At 36.7% G+C, this 18931-nt stretch overlaps 1 protein-coding gene across 1 annotated transcript in view; it reads left to right on the top strand.

Annotated features, from left to right (window-relative positions):
* Window positions 1–13953, top strand: part of Gkap1 (G kinase anchoring protein 1) — a 55122-nt gene extending 41169 nt beyond the window's left edge. The window contains exons 8-12 of the mRNA XM_070035512.1: window positions 2281–2382; window positions 5830–5893; window positions 9182–9252; window positions 9913–9990; window positions 13631–13953. Of these exons, the coding sequence (XP_069891613.1) occupies window positions 2281–2382; window positions 5830–5893; window positions 9182–9252; window positions 9913–9990; window positions 13631–13678 (363 nt within the window). The 3' untranslated portion in view covers window positions 13679–13953. The remainder of the gene's footprint in view (window positions 1–2280; window positions 2383–5829; window positions 5894–9181; window positions 9253–9912; window positions 9991–13630) is intronic.
* The last annotated feature ends 4978 nt before the right edge of the window (window positions 13954–18931 follow it).

Here is an 18931-nt window from a genome sequence, read left to right on the forward strand (position 1 = left end):
GGTGCTGAGAAATCGAACCCAGGGCCTCAGGCATGCAAGGCAAGCACTCTACCACTGAGCCACCATCCCAGTCCGGTTTATTTATTTATTTTTATTAAACTAAGAAGTTAGAATTTTATCCTAAGAAAGCCAGAACCCACAAGTATTTCAAATCCAGTTGGTGGCCATTTTTAAGTCTTATGAATAAGAATGGTATTTACATTTTTTTAAATACTAGGGTTTTTTTTTGTAGGTAGGTAGGTAGATAGATAGATAGATAATAGTAAAAAACAAGGACAGTGATAACACAAAATTCCCATTAGTGGATGTCCTAGGGGATATGATCTGGGAAAGGTATATGACATGGTGCTGCTAAGGAATTTGTAACAATATTTTTTTATTTTTAGAGATTTAATTAAAATAAATTTTGGTCTTTTTTTTTGTTTTATTTTTCAAAATCTGACTCATTCCAGATCCTAACATTTTCAACATTTTTTTCAGAGAATGTTCAAATTATAATTTTTTTTTTGGCTGAGATCAGGCTTCAAACTCAGTACCTTATGCTTTCACTTACAAGCTAGCACTCTGCTAACTGAGCCACACCTCCAACCCCATGCTCAAATTCTTAATCCATATATTGGGTTATTTTATGTATTTTTATATATGCTATATATCTCTATATTTGTATATATAACTTTTACATATGTGAAATTTTCATAAATTAAAAATTGAAGACTTGCCATTCAGTGTAATGGAGAAAAAAATTAAAGCCATTTGAAAAATATTCTACTTACCTTTATATCTCCTTTCTCTTTTTCATTACACTCCTTTCTTGTCTTTTTGTTGTTGTTGTTGGTCATGGGGCCTGAACTCTGGGCCTGGGTGCTGTCCCTCAGCTCTTCAGCTCAGCCATAGCACCACTTCTGGCTTTTTCTGCTTATGTGGGTCTGAGGAATTGAACCTAGGGCCTCATGCATGTGAGGCAAGCACTTTACCAGTGAGCCACTTTCCCAGCCCCCTCTTGTCTTTTTTTAAATTATTTTTTGCACCCCTTTGTAAAGAAGAAGTCTTTCCAAGGTTAAATCCTTTTAAACTGTGAATTTTATCCAGGAATTAACTAAAAGAAAACCAACCTTCAGTCTACTATTCTTTTTTTTTTTTTTTGCGGGGGATGGGGGGGGGGAATATTATTGTTTGAACTCAGAACTTTGCACCTGCTGAGCAGGTGCTCTACCAATTGAGTCACACCTTCAGCCCATTAGTTGTTTTTCAAATAAGGTGGCATTCTTTTGCCTGGGCTGCTCACCAACCATGATCATCTGTTTATACTCATACAGCTGTGATTGCAGGTATATATCATCCTACCTGGCATTTTTGTTGAGATGCAAGGGAGGTATTTGCCAACTTTTGTCCAGTGTGTTCTCCAACCATGTAGCTAGAATTAATTCTACCATTGTTGACACAGCATTTGGTTTCATTCAGTAGATTATTACCAGTACTTAGAAAACAAAACAAAAAAAAAGGACAGAAGAAAATGTCAGTATAATTTCATTAAAATTGTTACTGTGTATATGTCTACCCTGGGTCAAGATAAAAATCATTTCTGAGCAGGGCGCCAGTGGCTCACACCTATTATCCTAGCAACTCAGTAGGCTAAGATCTGAGGATCTCGGTTTAAAGCCAGCCTGGGCAGGAAAGTCCGTGAAACTCTTATCTCCAATAAACCACTAGAAAACCAGAAGTGGCACTGTAGCTCAAGTGGTAGAGCGCTTGCCTTGAGCTGAAGAGCTGAGAGACAGCTCTCAGACCCAGAGTTCAAGCCCTATGACCAACCAAAAAAAAAAAAATTCTATCATGAGTTAATATCAAATAAATCTGAAACTTTTAGAATAGTCTCTGTATATACTCCTAGTTAGAGATTTTTGTGTTAGTATTAGTTAAACCAATTATACTTACCAAAAGTATGACTTGGAGATAACTTTTTTTTATTTTTGGTATATGGTGCAAAATAAGATAGACTAATAGCTTGTCATGGAGTAACTTTAATATGTTTATTCTAGGATATAAGTATCATTTCAAAGGCCTGATATGCTAAAGAATATTCTTATAGTTTTAGATTAATCATAAAAACTGTTTTCACTTTACATAATTAGGTTCTTATAATTGAGTCAAAAGAATGTAGTTAAATAGTTTAAGGTTACGTGAGAAATAGGATTTTTCCTCTTAATTTTTTTTCACAAAGCAGTCTTGTAAACCAGGATTGAGTAATCTTAAATCTGAAATGGTTTTTCTTTTTTTCAGGAAGTGGTTCTAAAAGATGGAAGAATTGAAAGACTAAAGTTGGAACTTGAAAGGAAAGATGCTGAAATCCAGAAGCTGAAAACTGTGATCACTCAGTGGGAGGTTTGTATCTATTTACTCTTGAGTGTGTTTGTGGGTGCGTGTGTGGGTGCATGTGCATGTGTTTGCCAGTCCTAGGGATTGAACTCAGGAACTGTACTCTACCACTTAAGTTACAGCTCCAACTCTGATATACAAATCAAATGGACTTTCCTGCCCAGGTTGGCTTCAAACCACAAGCCTCATAGGTCAGCCTCCTGAGTAGCTGGGATTACAGATATGAACCACCAGTGCCTAGCTCCATTTACTGTTCTAAAGAAAATAATTCTTTAAATTTGCACAGCTTTGGTTTTTCTTATTTATAAACATGTTTAATATTCAGCTAATACACATAGTCATTTTGCTGTTTAGAGTTTTTAACTGATTATTTAAAATATGAATGATATTTATTGTAAAATAAAACATTTAAATGCACGGTTCAGTAGCATTAAGTACCATCCCAGTATTGCGGAATCATCATAGCTATTTTTCTAAGTACTTCATGTAGATAAAATTGTCCAATAGTTTTCTTTTGTCTCTGGCTTATTTTACTTAGCATTCTTTTCAAAACCTATTCATGTTGTAGCATTTCTCAGAATTTCAGTCCTGTTTATTACTAAATGATATTCCCTTTCATGTATACACTATGTTTTATTTATTGGTATATGAATATCTAAGTGCCTTCTTTGAATTCTTGTGGGATATACTTAAGAATTACATATGATAATTCTGTTTAACTTTTTAAGAAACCTCCAAATTACTTTCCACAACATCCGTACCACTTAAGGTCCCACCAGCAGTGCATAAAGGTTCCTGCTAATGCTTGTTACGTATACAATTTTCTGGGAAGGAGGTTATTTGTGTGTGTGTGTGTGTGTGTGTGTGTGTGTACACACGTACGTGCATGCATGCATGCATGCATGGGTGCGCAACAGTCCTTAGGCTTGAAATCTTGAGGGCTTGGTGGTGTCCCTGAGCTTTTTTGCTTAAGGCTAGCACTCGAGCCTTTTTATACTTATGGCTTTTTTGGTAATTAATGAGAATCTCACAGACTTTCCTGCCCAGATTGACTTTGAACCTTGAAGCTTAGATCTCAGCTTCCTGCACAGCTAGGATTACAGGTTTGAGTCACCAGCTCCTGTGTGTATACAATTTGTTTAATCATAAATCTTAGTTCTTTGCTTAGGCTTAAAAATCTCCTTAGAGGTAACCACATCAGATATTCTTTTGACTAATAGTGGGTCATTCATCACTTATTTATGAAGTGTTTGTAGTGTGCCAGGTCCTTTTTGGACCCAAAATATGTAAAAGTGAAAAAAATCAAGCTTCAAATCTAATGGTTCTTACATTTCCTTTCTTCCACTACCTTTGCTTTCAAGACTCAGCTTGCTAAAATATTTCCCAACTCTGTATACTCACCCTCCTTAGCCTTTCATTTCAATTTTCCTTTGTGTTAATAGGTATGGGGATTGTAAAAATGAGTTTTGGGAAGATAAAAATGTGGGATTTATAATTTTATGGTATTTGACAGAATGAAGGGATTTGTTTCTAATATTGAAAACTGGTGAAATTTCACAAAAAGATAACTTCAGCATGTAGGGAGAAGAGTGTAAAAGGCATAGGAAGGTAACTGTAGGAAGTAGCTGACATTTAGAGAAATGTGAACCTGTGGAGGATAAGATTGAAAGTATTTGTTGGACTTAGAATTTGAAGGCATTTGGATTTTAGAGGTCTCTAAAAGTCTTCAAAAGCAAAGTGACATGAGAATTGTTTTATGGGATGATAATGTTATAACTGATGCCTACAGTCAAGGTAGTCCAGTAAAACCATGAATATTAGAGAAAACACATTTTAAATTGAGGAATGATAATTCTCAGAGTCCATTTTGGATATGTTGAATTTGAAATGGTTTTATTATAGTCATAAATGCTCAGGATACAGTAGATTCACAACTTTTATGCTTTTAACTTTATCAACTTAATTTGCTCTTTTTTTGTATGAAATAAAAAATTATAGCTATATGTGGTGGTATGCACTTCAAAGGCATGAGGAAGGCAAGTTTGAGGCCAACCTGGGCTATAATAGCAAGATCCTGTCTTAGAAAAGCTAGAAAACAAAAGTAGTGTAGTTCTAAATATTCATAGTATTTCTGTATTCATAGTGAATGTAGTTATAGTTGAGAGTATATGTTTTTCTCTCATTTTTTATGTTTCTACCTGACTTGTCTCTCATTTCAAAGCATCTCAGAAGTCTTACTCTGTTTGTATTTCCTGTGGTACTTATTTTGGTTCACTGTGTTAACTGTAATAATACTTAGTAAACATAACTGATTTATTATCAGCAATTTCAGGTATAAAATGCTTTTTAGTGAAGCCATCTGTGTAGAACTTAAATTTTCTCTACAAAAACATTTTGAGGGGGGCTGGTAAGGTGGCTCAGTGATAGAGCACTTGCCTTGCATGCATGAGGCCCTGGGTTCGATTCCTCAGCACCACATAAGCAAAAATAAAAAAGCTAGAAGTGGCGCTGTGGCTCAAGTGGTAGAGTGCTAGCCTTAAGCTGAAGAGCTGAGGGGCAACGTCCAGGCCCAGAGTTCAGGCCCTATGACTGGACCCCCCAAAAAAATTTTTTGAGGGCTAAGTACAGTATCTTTACAATAAAAAATGTATATTAATAAAAAAATTTTTAATGTTGAGGACTAAGTATGTGACTCAGTGTTAGAACACCTGCCTAGAATGCATAAAGCTCTGTGTTTGATTCCTAGCATCTCAAAACAAAATACAATGAATCTGGTTACCTATGTACATATCTTAAGTATCTGTTGAATGAACAAAATGACAAGTGCTTTATATTAATATATTGTATTTAGGCTTTTATTTTTCACTAATATATTAAATATATTTACTATATTTTTTTTTCTTCTGGGACTGGGGTCTGACAAACAGTAATTACAGTAAATAGACTAAACAGGTAAAGTGTGCTATAAAATAGTATAAATAAAATAATCACTACAAGTGTCTCAAAAGTTAGATGCAACTAAAATTTAAAGTCCATTTTTTCACTTGCACTAGCAATATTTCTGGTAGCTACATGTTAAACAGTGGCAAATGTAAAATATCAAAAGTTCTAGCATATAATTGAACAGCATAGGCTTAGAATTGTGAGTCATTCTTCTTTTTGTTTTATCTAAATTATTTTGAATTGTATAAGAGCTTTATTTGGCAAAGAAAGAGGAAAACTCTTTAGGTAAATTTAGTGTTACCCTAACATTTCTTCATTTTTAGCCTCTTGTCTTTTTTAATCACCTATGATATTACCTAGTATTTTGTGAGAGGTTTTGCTTACATTTTCCTCTTTGTTTCAGAAGTAATTTTTTGCCTTTCAGCAAGCCTAGAATTCACATCTCTCTAATTTAAATTAAATTATATCATTTACTTTTAAAAAATAAACATTTTTTTCTTTGACTCCTAGGCAAAGTATAAAGAAGTAAAGGCAAGAAATGCACAATTACTGAAAATGCTTCAGGAAGGTGAAAGTAAGTAATTTTTGTGTTTTTAGTATAAAAATGTATCTTACGTAATATCTGAGGATAATTTTTCAAGATACATAACTTATCAGTGCAGCAATAAAAAGGTTTCTCAGAAGCTGAATAGTTGCTGACATTATCATTGTAAGTTACTCTCAAAGCACCTTAGCTACATTTACAACTGTTTATGTAAGAGAAACCATTGAAATCTCAACACTTAAAAGTCATCAAACTATATTTAGAGGGAAAAACAGTCCTAATATTTGCTAAGCATCAGCTTGTCATTGTTGGAGGAGCAATTTGATAGCACTGTAGGCTTTTCTTTCTGTTTGGTTTCTTCTCCCTATCCACTGCTCTTCCTTCTTTTTCTGCTACTATAAACTATTGGCAAGAAATCCTCAGTAGAAATCCAAAGAAATAATCCAAAAAGTGTTTAGAGATTAATATTAGTAAAGTTGATGATGATGAGAGAGTCCCAGTTGCATCCCTGAACACATGTATAGTGATACCTTGAAAGTTCTATGAAGAATTTCCATCCATAACAGCAAACAAAACATGTATTTTTAATAAAAGATTTATGCAAAGGAAATATAAAACTACATATTAAGATATCAATAGCCAGGCATTGGTGACTCACTCCTACAACCTTAGCTACTCAGCAGTGTAACATCTGATGATCATGGATAAGCTGGCCTGGTCAGGAAACTCTGTGAGACTCTTTATCTCCAATTAAGCACATCCCCCCAACCCCCCAAAAAATAAAATAAAATCCAGAAGTGTAGCTATAGCTCAAGTGGTAGAGCACTGGCTTTGAGTAGAAAAGCTCAGGGATAGCACCAAGTCTCTTGAGTTCAAGCCCCAGGACTGGCACATACATACATACATACATACATACATACATACATACATACATACATACATACATACATACATACATATATACATACATGGATGGATGAATAAATGAGAAAATTTCCTGAATAGATAAAACTAAATAAAATATTGTGCCTTCTTAATAAATGTTAATGAAATTTCAAACTAATGCTTGTAAATACAGGTATAGCCCTAAGAAACAGTGTAACCCACATTGAAAATTAAGAAGGTAGGCCAGGCGCTGGTGGCTCACGTCTGTAATCCTAGCTACTCAGGAGGCTGAGATCTGAGGATCTCGGTTCAAAGCCAGCCCGGACAGGAAAGTCTGTGAGACTCTTCTCTCCAATAAACCACTAGAAAACTGGAATGGCGCTGTGGCTCAAGGGGTAGAGCGTTCATCTTGAACTGAAGAGTGCAGGGACAGCGCCCAAACCCAGGGTTCAAGCCCCACGACCGACCAAAAGAAAAAGAAAAGAAAAGAAAAATAAGAAGGTATCAAAACTTATTTTCAAGTTAGGCACCAGTGGCTCATGCCTGTAATCCTAACTAATCAGGAGGCTAAGAGCTAACAATCATGTTTCAAAGGTAGCCTAGTCAGAAAAGCTGGAAGTGGAGCTGTAGCTCAAGTAGTAGAGCACTAGCCTTGAGCATAAAAGTTCAGGGACTGCGCTCAGGCCCTGAGTTTAAGCCTTAGGACTGGCACAGTCACATACACACACAAAAGTTATAGTCCTAGCCCTTGAGGCTGGAGAATTGACAAGGCAAGGTCAATTTAGACTATATAATGAGAAAGTGTCTCAAAAAAAAAGTCAATTGCCCCATTTGTTAAGAAATGGAAACACTTGGAAAAGATTATATTAAGTGAAGTAAGCCAGGCCCAAAGTAACATAGGTCCCATGGTTTCCCTTATTTGCAATAACTAGTATATGTCTGAGTCAAACAGAAAAGATCAGATAAGTTGATATTAGGGAAATGAACCCTAAGATTTGTATTCAAATGTTTTTTTCTTTCATGCGATTGTTTCTAACACATAAGATTATTTCTTTGTTGCTTTGTATGTCCCTCCCCCATGGTATAAACCCTGCTTTCACTGTATTTGATGTCGGTATAATTTGTGGAGGGGAAGGGAAAAAACAAATCATTTAAATAGGGATACAGGTGGACCCATTGCAACAATGAGGTGTACAAGTCGTTATGTCAAAAAACGAACTTTACAACTTTGGTGAGGCAGGGGAGGATGGGAAGGGGAAACAAAGGAGAAGGCTACAATGCTTGATAAGAAATTGGACTGGGAAGGTGGCTCAGTGGTAGAGTGCTTGCCTTGCATGCATAAGGCCCTGGGTTCGATTTCTCAGCACCACATAAGAAAAAAGAAAAAAGCTGGAAGTGGTGCTGTGGCTCAAGTGGTAGAGCACTGGCCTTGAGCTGAAGAGCTGAGGACAGCGCCCAGGCCCAGAGTTCAGGCCCCACGACCGGACCCCCCCCCCAAAAAAAGAAATGTACTCATTATCTTGCCCATGTAATTGTAACCCCTCTGCACAGTATTTTCACAATAAAAATTATATATAAAAAAGTCAAGGTAGTTAAATATTTTTCCTATGTAAAATTTTATGGTTTTCTATATACTTTTGTCCTACTTAGTATAGATGAAAGCATAATCATTTGTTATAACTGTACAGTTAATATTTTAACACTGTGCCTTAAAAGTTCTAAGAAAAGGGGCTGGGAAGGTGGCTCAGTGGTAGAGTGCTTGCCTTGCATGCCTGAGGCCCTGGGTTTGATTCCTCAGCACCACATAAGCAAAAAGAAAAAAAAAGCCGGAAGTGGTGCTGTGGCTCAAGTGGTAGAGCGCTCGCCTTGAGCTGAAGAGCTGAGGGATAGCGCCCAGGCCCAGAGTTCAGGCCCCACGACCAGCAAAAAAAAAAAAAAAAAGTTCTAAGAAAAATTGCTACAATTGTATGTAGATTAGTGGCAAAGCACTTGCCTACCAAGTGCAGCACACTGAGTTTGATTTCCAGTACCAGGAAAAACAAAAACAAAACTTGCGTGATGAAACTGCTCTGAGTTTACCCGTGAAGCATTAAGAAATACATTCATTAAGGGGCTAAGAAATCATTCTTCTAGAGGCTGGGAAGGTAGCTCAGTGGTAAAGTGCTTACCTTGCATACATGAGGCCCTGGGTTCTATTCTTCAGCACCACATAAGCAGAAAAAGCCAGAAGTGGCACTGTGGCTCAAGTGGTAGAGCACTAGCCTTGAGCTGAATAGCTGAGGGACAGTGCCCAGGCCCAGATTTCAGGCCTCACGACCGACCCAAAAAAAAAAAATCATTGTTCTAACTGTATTCCATGTAGACTATTGACTTTAATTGACTGATTATTAAAGTAGTTGAGTGACTGAAAAGAAAATACTCTTATTTTTTCAGTGAAAGATAAGGCAGAAATACTTCTGCAAGTTGATGAATCACAAAGTATCAAGAATGAGCTAACTATACAGGTAAGCTGTAGAGCAAATATGGCTGGTTTAGTCTCAAAGTATTAAATTTCATTAAAAATATATAGCTCCTTAATACTGCAAGAAAGTGATGGAAATTATACCTTATTACTGTTATAGTAAGTAAAGATTCTTTATTGTGTTAAGGGAGGTAGATAATCCCTGAATATTTTAGTGGACTATGAATACAGGGATAGAAAGGGCAGCTAGGCCGGACGCTGGTGGCTCACATCTGTAATCCTAGCTACTCAGGAGGTTGAGATCTGAGGATCGTGGTTCAAAGCCAACCCCAGGAGGAAAGTCCATGAGACTATTATCTCCAATGAACCACTCAGAAAACGAGCACTGTGGCTCAAGTGGTAGAGTGCTAGCCTTGAGCTGAAGAGCTGAGGGACAGTGCCCAGGCCCAGAGTTCAGCCCTAAAATGGACAAAAAAAAAGGCAGCTAGAACTTACCCTGTTCCTAGAATTGATTCAGTCTCTTTCACATTTCTATTTTGTCTTCTATTATGACAGTAAGTTTGTATCTAACTTTAATACACATAGCTGTATATAATACCTAATGGAAGATATAGTTATTAAAATTTAATTTATCATTGTGTTTAGAATCACTGTATTTGTCAGAAAGATTAAAGTTATTTTATTCTTAAATGTTTGGTTATAGGTGACTTCACTTCATGCTGCATTAGAACAAGAAAGATCTAAAGTGAAAGTATTACAAGCAGAATTAGCCAAATACCAGGTATGCTGTTGTAATTTTGAAGAGTTTTTATCACAAACCAGTATATTTGGAATAGAAAAATACACTTTCATTTTATCTAAAATTTATTTGCTGTGTTCATTTGCATTTTAGAAAATGTTCAGGTATTGGTTATAAGATAATAATTCAGAAAAGTCCTTGGAACTACATAGATGTAGCACATGTGCCTTTTAATCATATGAGAAGATACACAATGGCATTTATACCATTACAAGTTTTGATTGCTGATTATAGCAATATCTCCTAGCTATCAATATTGTAAATATCTCCTTTTTACAATCAATAAGTAATGTACTGAGTGATACTTTGAAATTGTGTTAAGGTGCTAAACTGTGCTAAACCCAATGATTTTAACAACCATTGGTGACATTTGTATTGGTTACTATTTTGGTGAATGCAAAAGAGTGATTTTTTTGTGTGTGTGATTTTCTAGTTCTGTCATATTGCATTTACAAGATGGTACTCGGCATTTTTTGAAACAAGAATAAAGTGCTGTGTTTTAATATATATATGGTATATTGCACATATTTATATGTACACGTGTATATGCCTAAGTCATAAAACAATGGGAATCATAAACTCAATAGCCACTTACTGATCGCATAGAGAGCATAAAAGTTGTTTAAACTAGTTTTGAAATGGAATCAGTCCCTTTGGGAGATTTTGAAAAGGACTCTTTTATGTTTGTTGTTGAGTTTTTCTTAAGGCTAACTGAAGCCAAGTACCCATGGTTCATGTTTGTAATCCTAACTACTGATAAGACTGAGTTATGAGGATCTCAGTTCAAAGTCAGCCTGCAGACAAATCCATCAGACTCTTATCTCCAATTACCTAGCAAAAAGCTGGAAGTAGAAATAGCTGAAGTGGTAGAGGACCATCTCAGAGAGGAAAAAAAAAAAAAAAAACAAGCAAAAGTGTGAGGCTCTGAGTTCAAGCTCTACTACGTGCACACACAAAAGGGGCTCACTGAGAAGCATAAGTTTGATATTGAACCATAATAACCATAGTAAACTTAAGCTTGATAAGTGTCTTCTTACCTTAAATAATTTTTCCTCTATTTTTATTTCTTTGTTATATAACAGGAAATAAATCATTTTAAAAGTGTGTTTTCATATCTCATGTCCCACAAAATCTGTTCATACTGTTTTTCTCTGAATAAATATTTGCAGAACTTTTACATAGTCAGGCATGAAGAAAACCTTCTGATACTCAGGAGGTTTTTTGGTTTTGTTCTGATTTTTTTTAAGGCTGATGTAGTTTGACTCCAAGAAGGAAAAGCTATAGGACAGAAAACAGTAAAAGAAATGAAGAGGGGGCTGGGAAGGTGGCTCAGTGGTAGAGTGCTTGCCTTGTATGCGTGAGGCCCTGGGTTTGATTCCTCAGCACCACATAAGCAGAAAAGGCTGGAAGAGGTGCTGTGGCTCAAGTGGTAGACTGCTAGCCTTGACCTGGTGAGGGACAGCGCCCAGGCCCAGAGTTCAGGCCCCATGACCAGCAAAAAAAAAAAAGAAAGAAAAAGGGTGAACGAGGATGAATATGGTCAAAAGTTTGCAAATATGGAAACAGAACAGTGAAACAAGAAATGAAGAGATGCTACTATCATGTATGCTAGATATGCCCCTAATTAATGACAACCACTTTTAAGAAATGTATTTCTACAGACAGGCAGTTCCCAAAATTAGCTGATTATCATGATCATCTCAGAACTTTTTCAAGTACATGTAAAATTCCAATTAAAGTAGGGGCAAGACAAAAACCTAGACATCAGAATTTTTTAATTATTGCTGCCTAGCTGGTTCTGATTATTAAGTTTTCAGTTTCATTGCCAACATTTATGAAAATGGGAAATGGGAAATACTTTAAAACCATAATAAGGTAAGTACTTCAAACCATTATTATGGTTAAAATGAGGGGCAGAGTATGTTGTTATGGAAGATTGAATGTTTCTTGTTAGTACCTTTGTCCTTTCCTTATTTCCATAGTTCAAATATTTCAATTCTAAATCAAAATGAAACAAGGTGTTAAAGTAATATACAGGATTTGGCATGGTAGTTCATGCCTTTAATCATAGCAATATGAGAGGCAGAGATGGAAGAATTATGGTTTGAGGAAAGCTTGGGATGAAAAGTTATAGATCCTGTCTCAACAAAGAAGTTGGTGCACACCTATAATCCCAGCTATTCAGGGAACAGAGGTAGGAAAATTATAATTCTAGGTCAGTCCCAGAGGAAAAGTTTGAAAATATATCTGAAAAATAACTAGAGTTGTTTTTGTTAAGGGTCTAGGGTATAGCTTTAGTGGTAGAGTGATTTATAGAAGTGCAAGGCCTTGAGTTTAAACCTTAGTACTTCAAAAAGAGAAATGAAAAAAGGACAAAGACAGAAGGGAGGAAAGTAATATGTGTAAAATTATTACTGTCTTTTAAGCTGCCTTCTTTATTCTCATTAAGGTCATAAATGGGGTTTCCTATGTAACAAATACAGATTTACAAAGGGTGAACAAATGCAGCAGTGGTACTCACTAAACACTATGTTGAAAATGAACTATACAACTTACAGATGGGGACAGGAGAGAAAAATGGAGAGAGTGAGGGAAGAGGTGACATTTTCTTTTTGAAAAAAAAAAAACTGTACTCATTACCTGACTTAGGTAACTGTAACCCCTCTGTACATCACCTTTAAAATAACAGTAAAAAATAAAATATAATAAACTTCCAACCCCCCAAAAGATACAGATTTATATAGGTCACTGAGCAATATGAAAAGAATAACCTACTTTTCAATCTATAAATGAACAAATAAAATTTCTAATTCTTTTTAATATATATAAAAATTGTCAAAACTGGGGCTGGGAAGGTGGCCCAGTGGTAGAGTGCTTGCCTTGCATGCATGAGGCCCTGGGTTCGATTCCTCAGCACCACATAAGCAAAAAGCCGGAAGTGGCACTGTGGCTCAAGTGGTAGAGCGCTAGCCTTGAGCTGAAGAGCTGAGGGACAGCGCCCAGGCCCAGAGTTCAGGCCCCACAACCGGACCCAAAAAAAAAAAAATTGTCAAAACTTGAATTATAAGTTGAACTACCCAGAGGATAATGAACCAAATTTTGTATGTGGTTTATTATTGTATTGATCTAAAGTTCTGCTTTTTAACAACTATGACAGTCAAACGAACTTTAAGAAATTAGTTATTCATGATCTTATTAGTCAAGCCTAAACAAATTGATAGAGAAGTAACTTTTCTACAGAAATTATAAAAAAAAAAATAACCATATGAGGGCTGGGAATGTGGCTTATTAGTAGAGTGCTTGCCTACTATGCATGAAGCCCTGGGTTCAATTCCTCAGTACCAAATAGGCAGGAAAAAAAGCCAGAAGTGACGCTGTGGCTCAAGGGGTGGAGTGCTAGCCTTGAGCAAAAGAAGCTCTGGGACAGTGCCCAGGCCCTGAGTTCAAGCTTCAGATTTGACCCTCCCCCCAAAAAAATTCCCATGTGAAATAACTTAGTGGTATGTACATTAAGGAAAAAAACTTGCTTCCTTCTCTACCTCCTTTAGATCTCAGTGTTCTGAACATGACAATGCCCCCCAGATACTACTTTTCTAAATAATTTTCTCTGTTTTTTTTACAGGGTGGCAGAAAAGGGAAAAGAAACTCTGAATCTGACCAGTATAGGTGATTGAATTAGCCTTGACACCAGCCCAAAAGTTAAAACTTTCAGGATTTTGCAAATATGTATATATTTAATGTTGTACAACTGCTAAACTATGCAGTTTTTGTTGAAGGAACTAAAAGCAAGTAGCTCACTAACAGTCTAATTTTGTGTTCTTTTGGCTTAAAAGTGAAAAGAAGAAATACAGAATTCCAGCAGCACTCATGATTATTGTTTACTATCCATACATACTTCTTACCACTTTAGTTTTTCATCAGTCAATAAATTCATTTACTCTTCCACCGTTTGATTTTTTATTTTGAAATTATGAAAGTATTATTTTCGCTTATACTTTAGTTAATTGAAATCTTTCAGTTCAAATTCTTATTCAGAACTTTCTGTGTACTAAGTCACACAAGATGGGTGAAATATGGTTGATATCTTCAAGCTGCTTATGCCTAAGGGAAATAGACGGTGAATATGGGTAAAAAAGGAGAAAACTAATTAAGGTATGTGTTAGAGTATAATACTATATAATATATAGTATTGAAACAAATTGAGTAAACTTAAGTGAGATAATTTTTAGAGAGGTGTTTTGCTGCTGTTGTTGATGGTGGTGGTGGTAGAAGATGGGTGTGAATTTATTGAGAAGTGTTTCAGGCAGAGGGAATGAAATTGAGATTTGTTTTTAAGTGCAGTCTGGCCTATGGTTAGTAACATGACATTGTTAGGGGAGTTTGGATGATTGAGGAGGAATGAATGGGAGATTTTTTATTGCTGTAATATATTCCTAGAATAATTTGTTATTTTTAGGACTTTGGGGGATTTTTTAGTACATTCAGTAAAATATATGATTCATTAAAATAAAGGTTTTCTTTGTGTATGATAGCAAAGCAGAACATATAAGTACTAATCTTAAAACTCCAGAGCTAGCATTGTATGAAAGAGTCCACTTGTTGACAGTCTTTGTGGTAGTAAAGAGGCCATTAAATTGTCAATTGCTTATATGTCTTTCTTTATATAACCTCAAGGTTATATAAACCTTGCAAATTATTGTGATTTATTATTTTCTGTATTTTTAGTGCTAGGTGCCATGAGGCACAGAGTACATGATGAAATGCTAAAGAAATATTTCACCTAATAATGAGCACATTCAAGGAAAAAGAAGCACAGTATGAAGAAACACAGATAAGCAAAGACTGTGTTGAAGGACTAGAAGGCCTTGGCCGTTAGTTGGTGATGGTCATGGTACTTAAGGATTGAACGCCGGGCCCCCACACATGATAGGTGAATGTGCTACCACTGAACTATCTACCCTTGTCCAAGTTGCATTTTGACTGGAGCATATGTTTATAGAAGGCAGTAATGAGGCTGCCAGAAAGATAATTATCCATCTTAAATTTCAGATTAATCTGTACATAATTTGATAGGAATGGGAAAAGCATTAAAATTTTACAATCAGAGCTATTCTTTAAGATTTAGTTTAAATCAAAAGTCATAAAAAAGAAATAACCAACCCATTAGGGGTTAGAGGTTATTGCTAGGATAGTAAAGTGCCAGCCAATGAGCGAAATTGTGAGATCCAAGTTTGAGTTATGATCTCAGACAAAAAAATCAAACAAAAAGTAATGTAGAAGACAGTATCAAGGAGGATTTTATAAGAGTAAAAATAGGAGTTAAAAGTAATCTGAACTAGAAAATGGAAGTAGAATTCAGAAGATGAAGTAAAGGATATAAGACTCCATGGTAGAATCTAGTAAACTTAAGGGTGACAAACAAGTGCATCAGAGACAAAAATAAGAAGGCCTTAAGCTGGGCACCAGTGACTCACACCTGTAATTCTAGCTACCTATGAGGCTGAGATCTGAGGATATCAGTTCAAAGCCAGCCTAGACAGGAAAGTCCATGAGACTCTTCAATTAAAAAAGAAAAAAAAAGGGCTGGGAAGGTGGCTCAGTGGTAGAGCGCTTGCCTAGCATGCATGAGGCCCTGGGTTCAATTCCTCAGCACCACATAAGCAAAAGAAAAAAGCCGGAAGTGGCACTGTGGCTCAAGTGGTAGAGCACTAGCCTTGAGCTGAAGAGCTGAGGGACAGCGCCCAGGCCCAGAGTTCAGGCCCCACAACCGGACCCAAAAAAAAAAAAAAAAAAAAAGGGCACCAGTGGCTCATGCCTGTATCCTAGCTACTCAGGAGACTAAGATCTGAGGATCTCGGTTCAAAGCAGCTGGGGCAGAAAAGTCCATGAGCCTCTCTATCTCCATAAACCACCAGAAAACCGGAAGTGGTGCTGTGGCTCAAATGGTAGAGCACTTACCTTGAGCTGAAGAGCTGAGGGACAGTATCCAGGCCCAGAGTTCAAGCCCCACAACTGACCAGAAAAAAAAAAAAAAAGGCTGGAAATGGAAATGGAAGTGTGGCTCAAGTAGTAGAGTTCTATCCTGTAGTAAAACAGTACAGGCCTCAAGCCTTGAAGGGAATGACTACAGTGGTGCATTAGGTAAAACTAAGCCTGACTAGCCTGGCTGTATATGCCTGTAAACCCAGTATTCATGAGATTGAGACAAGATATTCATACTTTGGGGATCAGCTTGCACTATATAGTGAGTTTCAGACAAGTCTAGGCTCTCTATTGAAACCTGGTCTTCTAAAAAGTCAAGCAATTGATAGGTAAATTGATGGAGGAATTAATGATGTGGACAGAATTGGCTTTTGGTATGTTTAAATTAGGTTTTCTTCGCAAAGCATCTAAAAGTAGGTGTGCATCATAGAAGTGTTTTGTTTGGGGCAGTATTGGAATTTGAACTCAGGGTTTTGCTCTGGTAGGCTGGTGTTCTACCACTTTAGGCCACATCCAGTCCATTTTGCTTTCATTAATTTTGAATAAAGTCTTGCTTTTCTCCCAGGCTGGCTAGACTGTAGTCCTCTTACATATGCATCTCCATAGTAGTTAGGATGATAGATATGTACCACTATGTCCAGCTTCTTTTTGGTTGACATGAGATCTTGCAAACTTTTTGCCCAGACTGACATTTAACTTTGATCATTGCAGTCTCAGCCTCCCGAATACCTACCATTATAGGTATGACCTTGTGTATATTTTAGTCCAAAGCTTTCACTCTAGTGAGCTAGTAAGATAGCATTGTGAATCAAAATGACTAGATAACTGCAAGAAAACTTGTGAAGCTGCCAGGCACTGGTGGCTCACGGCTGTAATCCTAGCTACTCAGGAGGCTGAGATCTGAGGATCTCGGTTCAAAGCCAGCCCGGGCAGGAGAGACCGTAAGACTCCTATCTCCAATAAACCACCAGAAAACCGGAAGTGGCGCTGTAGCTCAAGTGGTAGAGTGCTCACCTTGAGCTGAAGAGCTGAGGGACAGTGCCCAGGCCCAGAGTTCAAGCACCACGACCGACCAAAAAAAAAAAAGAAAACTTGTGAAGTTATAATCAACCAGCTTAAGGTCTCCCTTATTTTACTTCCTATTTCAGTTTTAGAATTTAAGTTTTGCCACCATTAACCATGTTAGATATTTTTGGTGGTGGTGATTAAAAATTAACTTTTTATAATCCTATTAACAGATAAATTATTTTATAGACATTACTACTTAAGACAATTTTTGCTTCTCATGAATTTAGGAAGAGATTTTTCCTAATCTATTCATTTATCTACTATCTATATAAATGATTTCATCAGCTTATATGGAATTAACTTGAAAAAAAACTTAGTTGAGATATAACTGACACCCAACTGCATTTGCTAAATTAGAATTAGTGAACATGTTTTTGTGATTTTGAAAATTGTTGAGAGTTGCTGTATGGAACAATTTGAGATCTACTTAGTAGTAAATGTGTAGACTTGAAAAAAATGCATTGTGCCATTTGGGTTACATTATTCTATATGTATTCAGTTAGATCAAATTTCCTCAAATGAAATTATATTTTTAATGAGTTTCTGTCCTAATCTGTACTGAGAGAAGTATGGTAAAGTCTGATTGTGCATTTGTTTACTTTTGTCAATCTTCTTTGTGAGGTCTGTATTTAAAGTAAACTTGTTTTCATCTTTGTGGTGAAAGATAAATTATATTTTCATGAAGTGGTTGTCAATAGTATGCTTTTAGTTTAAATGTCTATATCATCCAATATAGCCATAATGGCTTCCTTGAATTTAGTACTTCCATGATATATTTGATACCACCCTTTCATTATTAATCATTCTATGTCTTTTTGATTCTGTTGTTTTGTTGTGCTGGTCCTGAGGCTTGAACTCAGGTCTCAGATGCTTGTCCTGGAGCGTTTTTGTTCAAGGTTAGCACTCTACCACTTGTGCCACAGCTCCACTTTGGGCTCTTTGTGTAGGCTTCCTTCCAGTTATGATCCTCGGATCTCAGCCTCCTGAGTGACTAGGATTACGGACATGAGCCACCCTCCTCCCCAGCTGTCCTTATGCTTTTAGTATGTCTGTTATAAATAATACATTTTATGTGTTTTAATCCCAATTTGACAGCCTTCTATGTTTCTGGTTTTCTCCTTTTCTTTGTGTAACTGACTTGAAAATCTCTTGTGTCTGGTCTCAAGTGCTTATAAGAAGTCTTCCAGGGGGCTGGGAAGGTGGCTCAGCGGTAGAGTACTTGCCTTGCATGCATGAGGCCGTGGGTTCGATTCCTCAGCACCACATAAGCAGAAAAAGCCAGAAGTGGTGCTGTAGCTCAAGTGGTAAACTGCTAGCCTTGAGCTAAAAAAAGAAGCTCAGGGACAGTGCCCAGGCCTGAGTTCATACCCCAGGACTGGCCAAAAAAAAAGTCTTCCATCTGATGTGATGATGAACACCTATTATCTCAGCACTTGGGATGTGGAAGCAAGAAGATTTTCAGTTTGAGGCTAGCCCTGGCCAAATTACAAGACTCTTTAAAAATTAATTGCAGAAAGGCTAGGGTTGTAGCCCAAGTGGCAGATCACTTGCCCCATAAGCACGGGGTCCTGGGTTCAATCCTTAGTACCAGGAGAGAGGGAGATATTCCAACTCTATAGTTTTTTTTTCTTTTTAAATAGAGGAATTTCTCCCTAGAAAAGGTAGTACCAAAGCTTACTCTATTTTGCTATGGTGGAGCTTTACCTCCCAACACATAGTACTAAAATTTAACTTCAGATTCAGGTTCTACCTTTTCAAATAACTGATATAAGGCTTTGTCATCAAACCAACTATTGTTGGCAAGAGATAATTGGAAATTAGGATTTAAATTATTCGATTCTCTCTCTTTCTCTCTCTTCCTTTCTCTCCCTCC

Source organism: Dipodomys merriami, unplaced genomic scaffold, assembly GCF_024711535.1.
Source record: "Dipodomys merriami isolate MVZ:Mamm:240054 unplaced genomic scaffold, mDipMer1.0.p SCAF_26, whole genome shotgun sequence".
In the NCBI taxonomy this organism is placed as follows: domain Eukaryota; kingdom Metazoa; phylum Chordata; class Mammalia; order Rodentia; family Heteromyidae; genus Dipodomys; species Dipodomys merriami.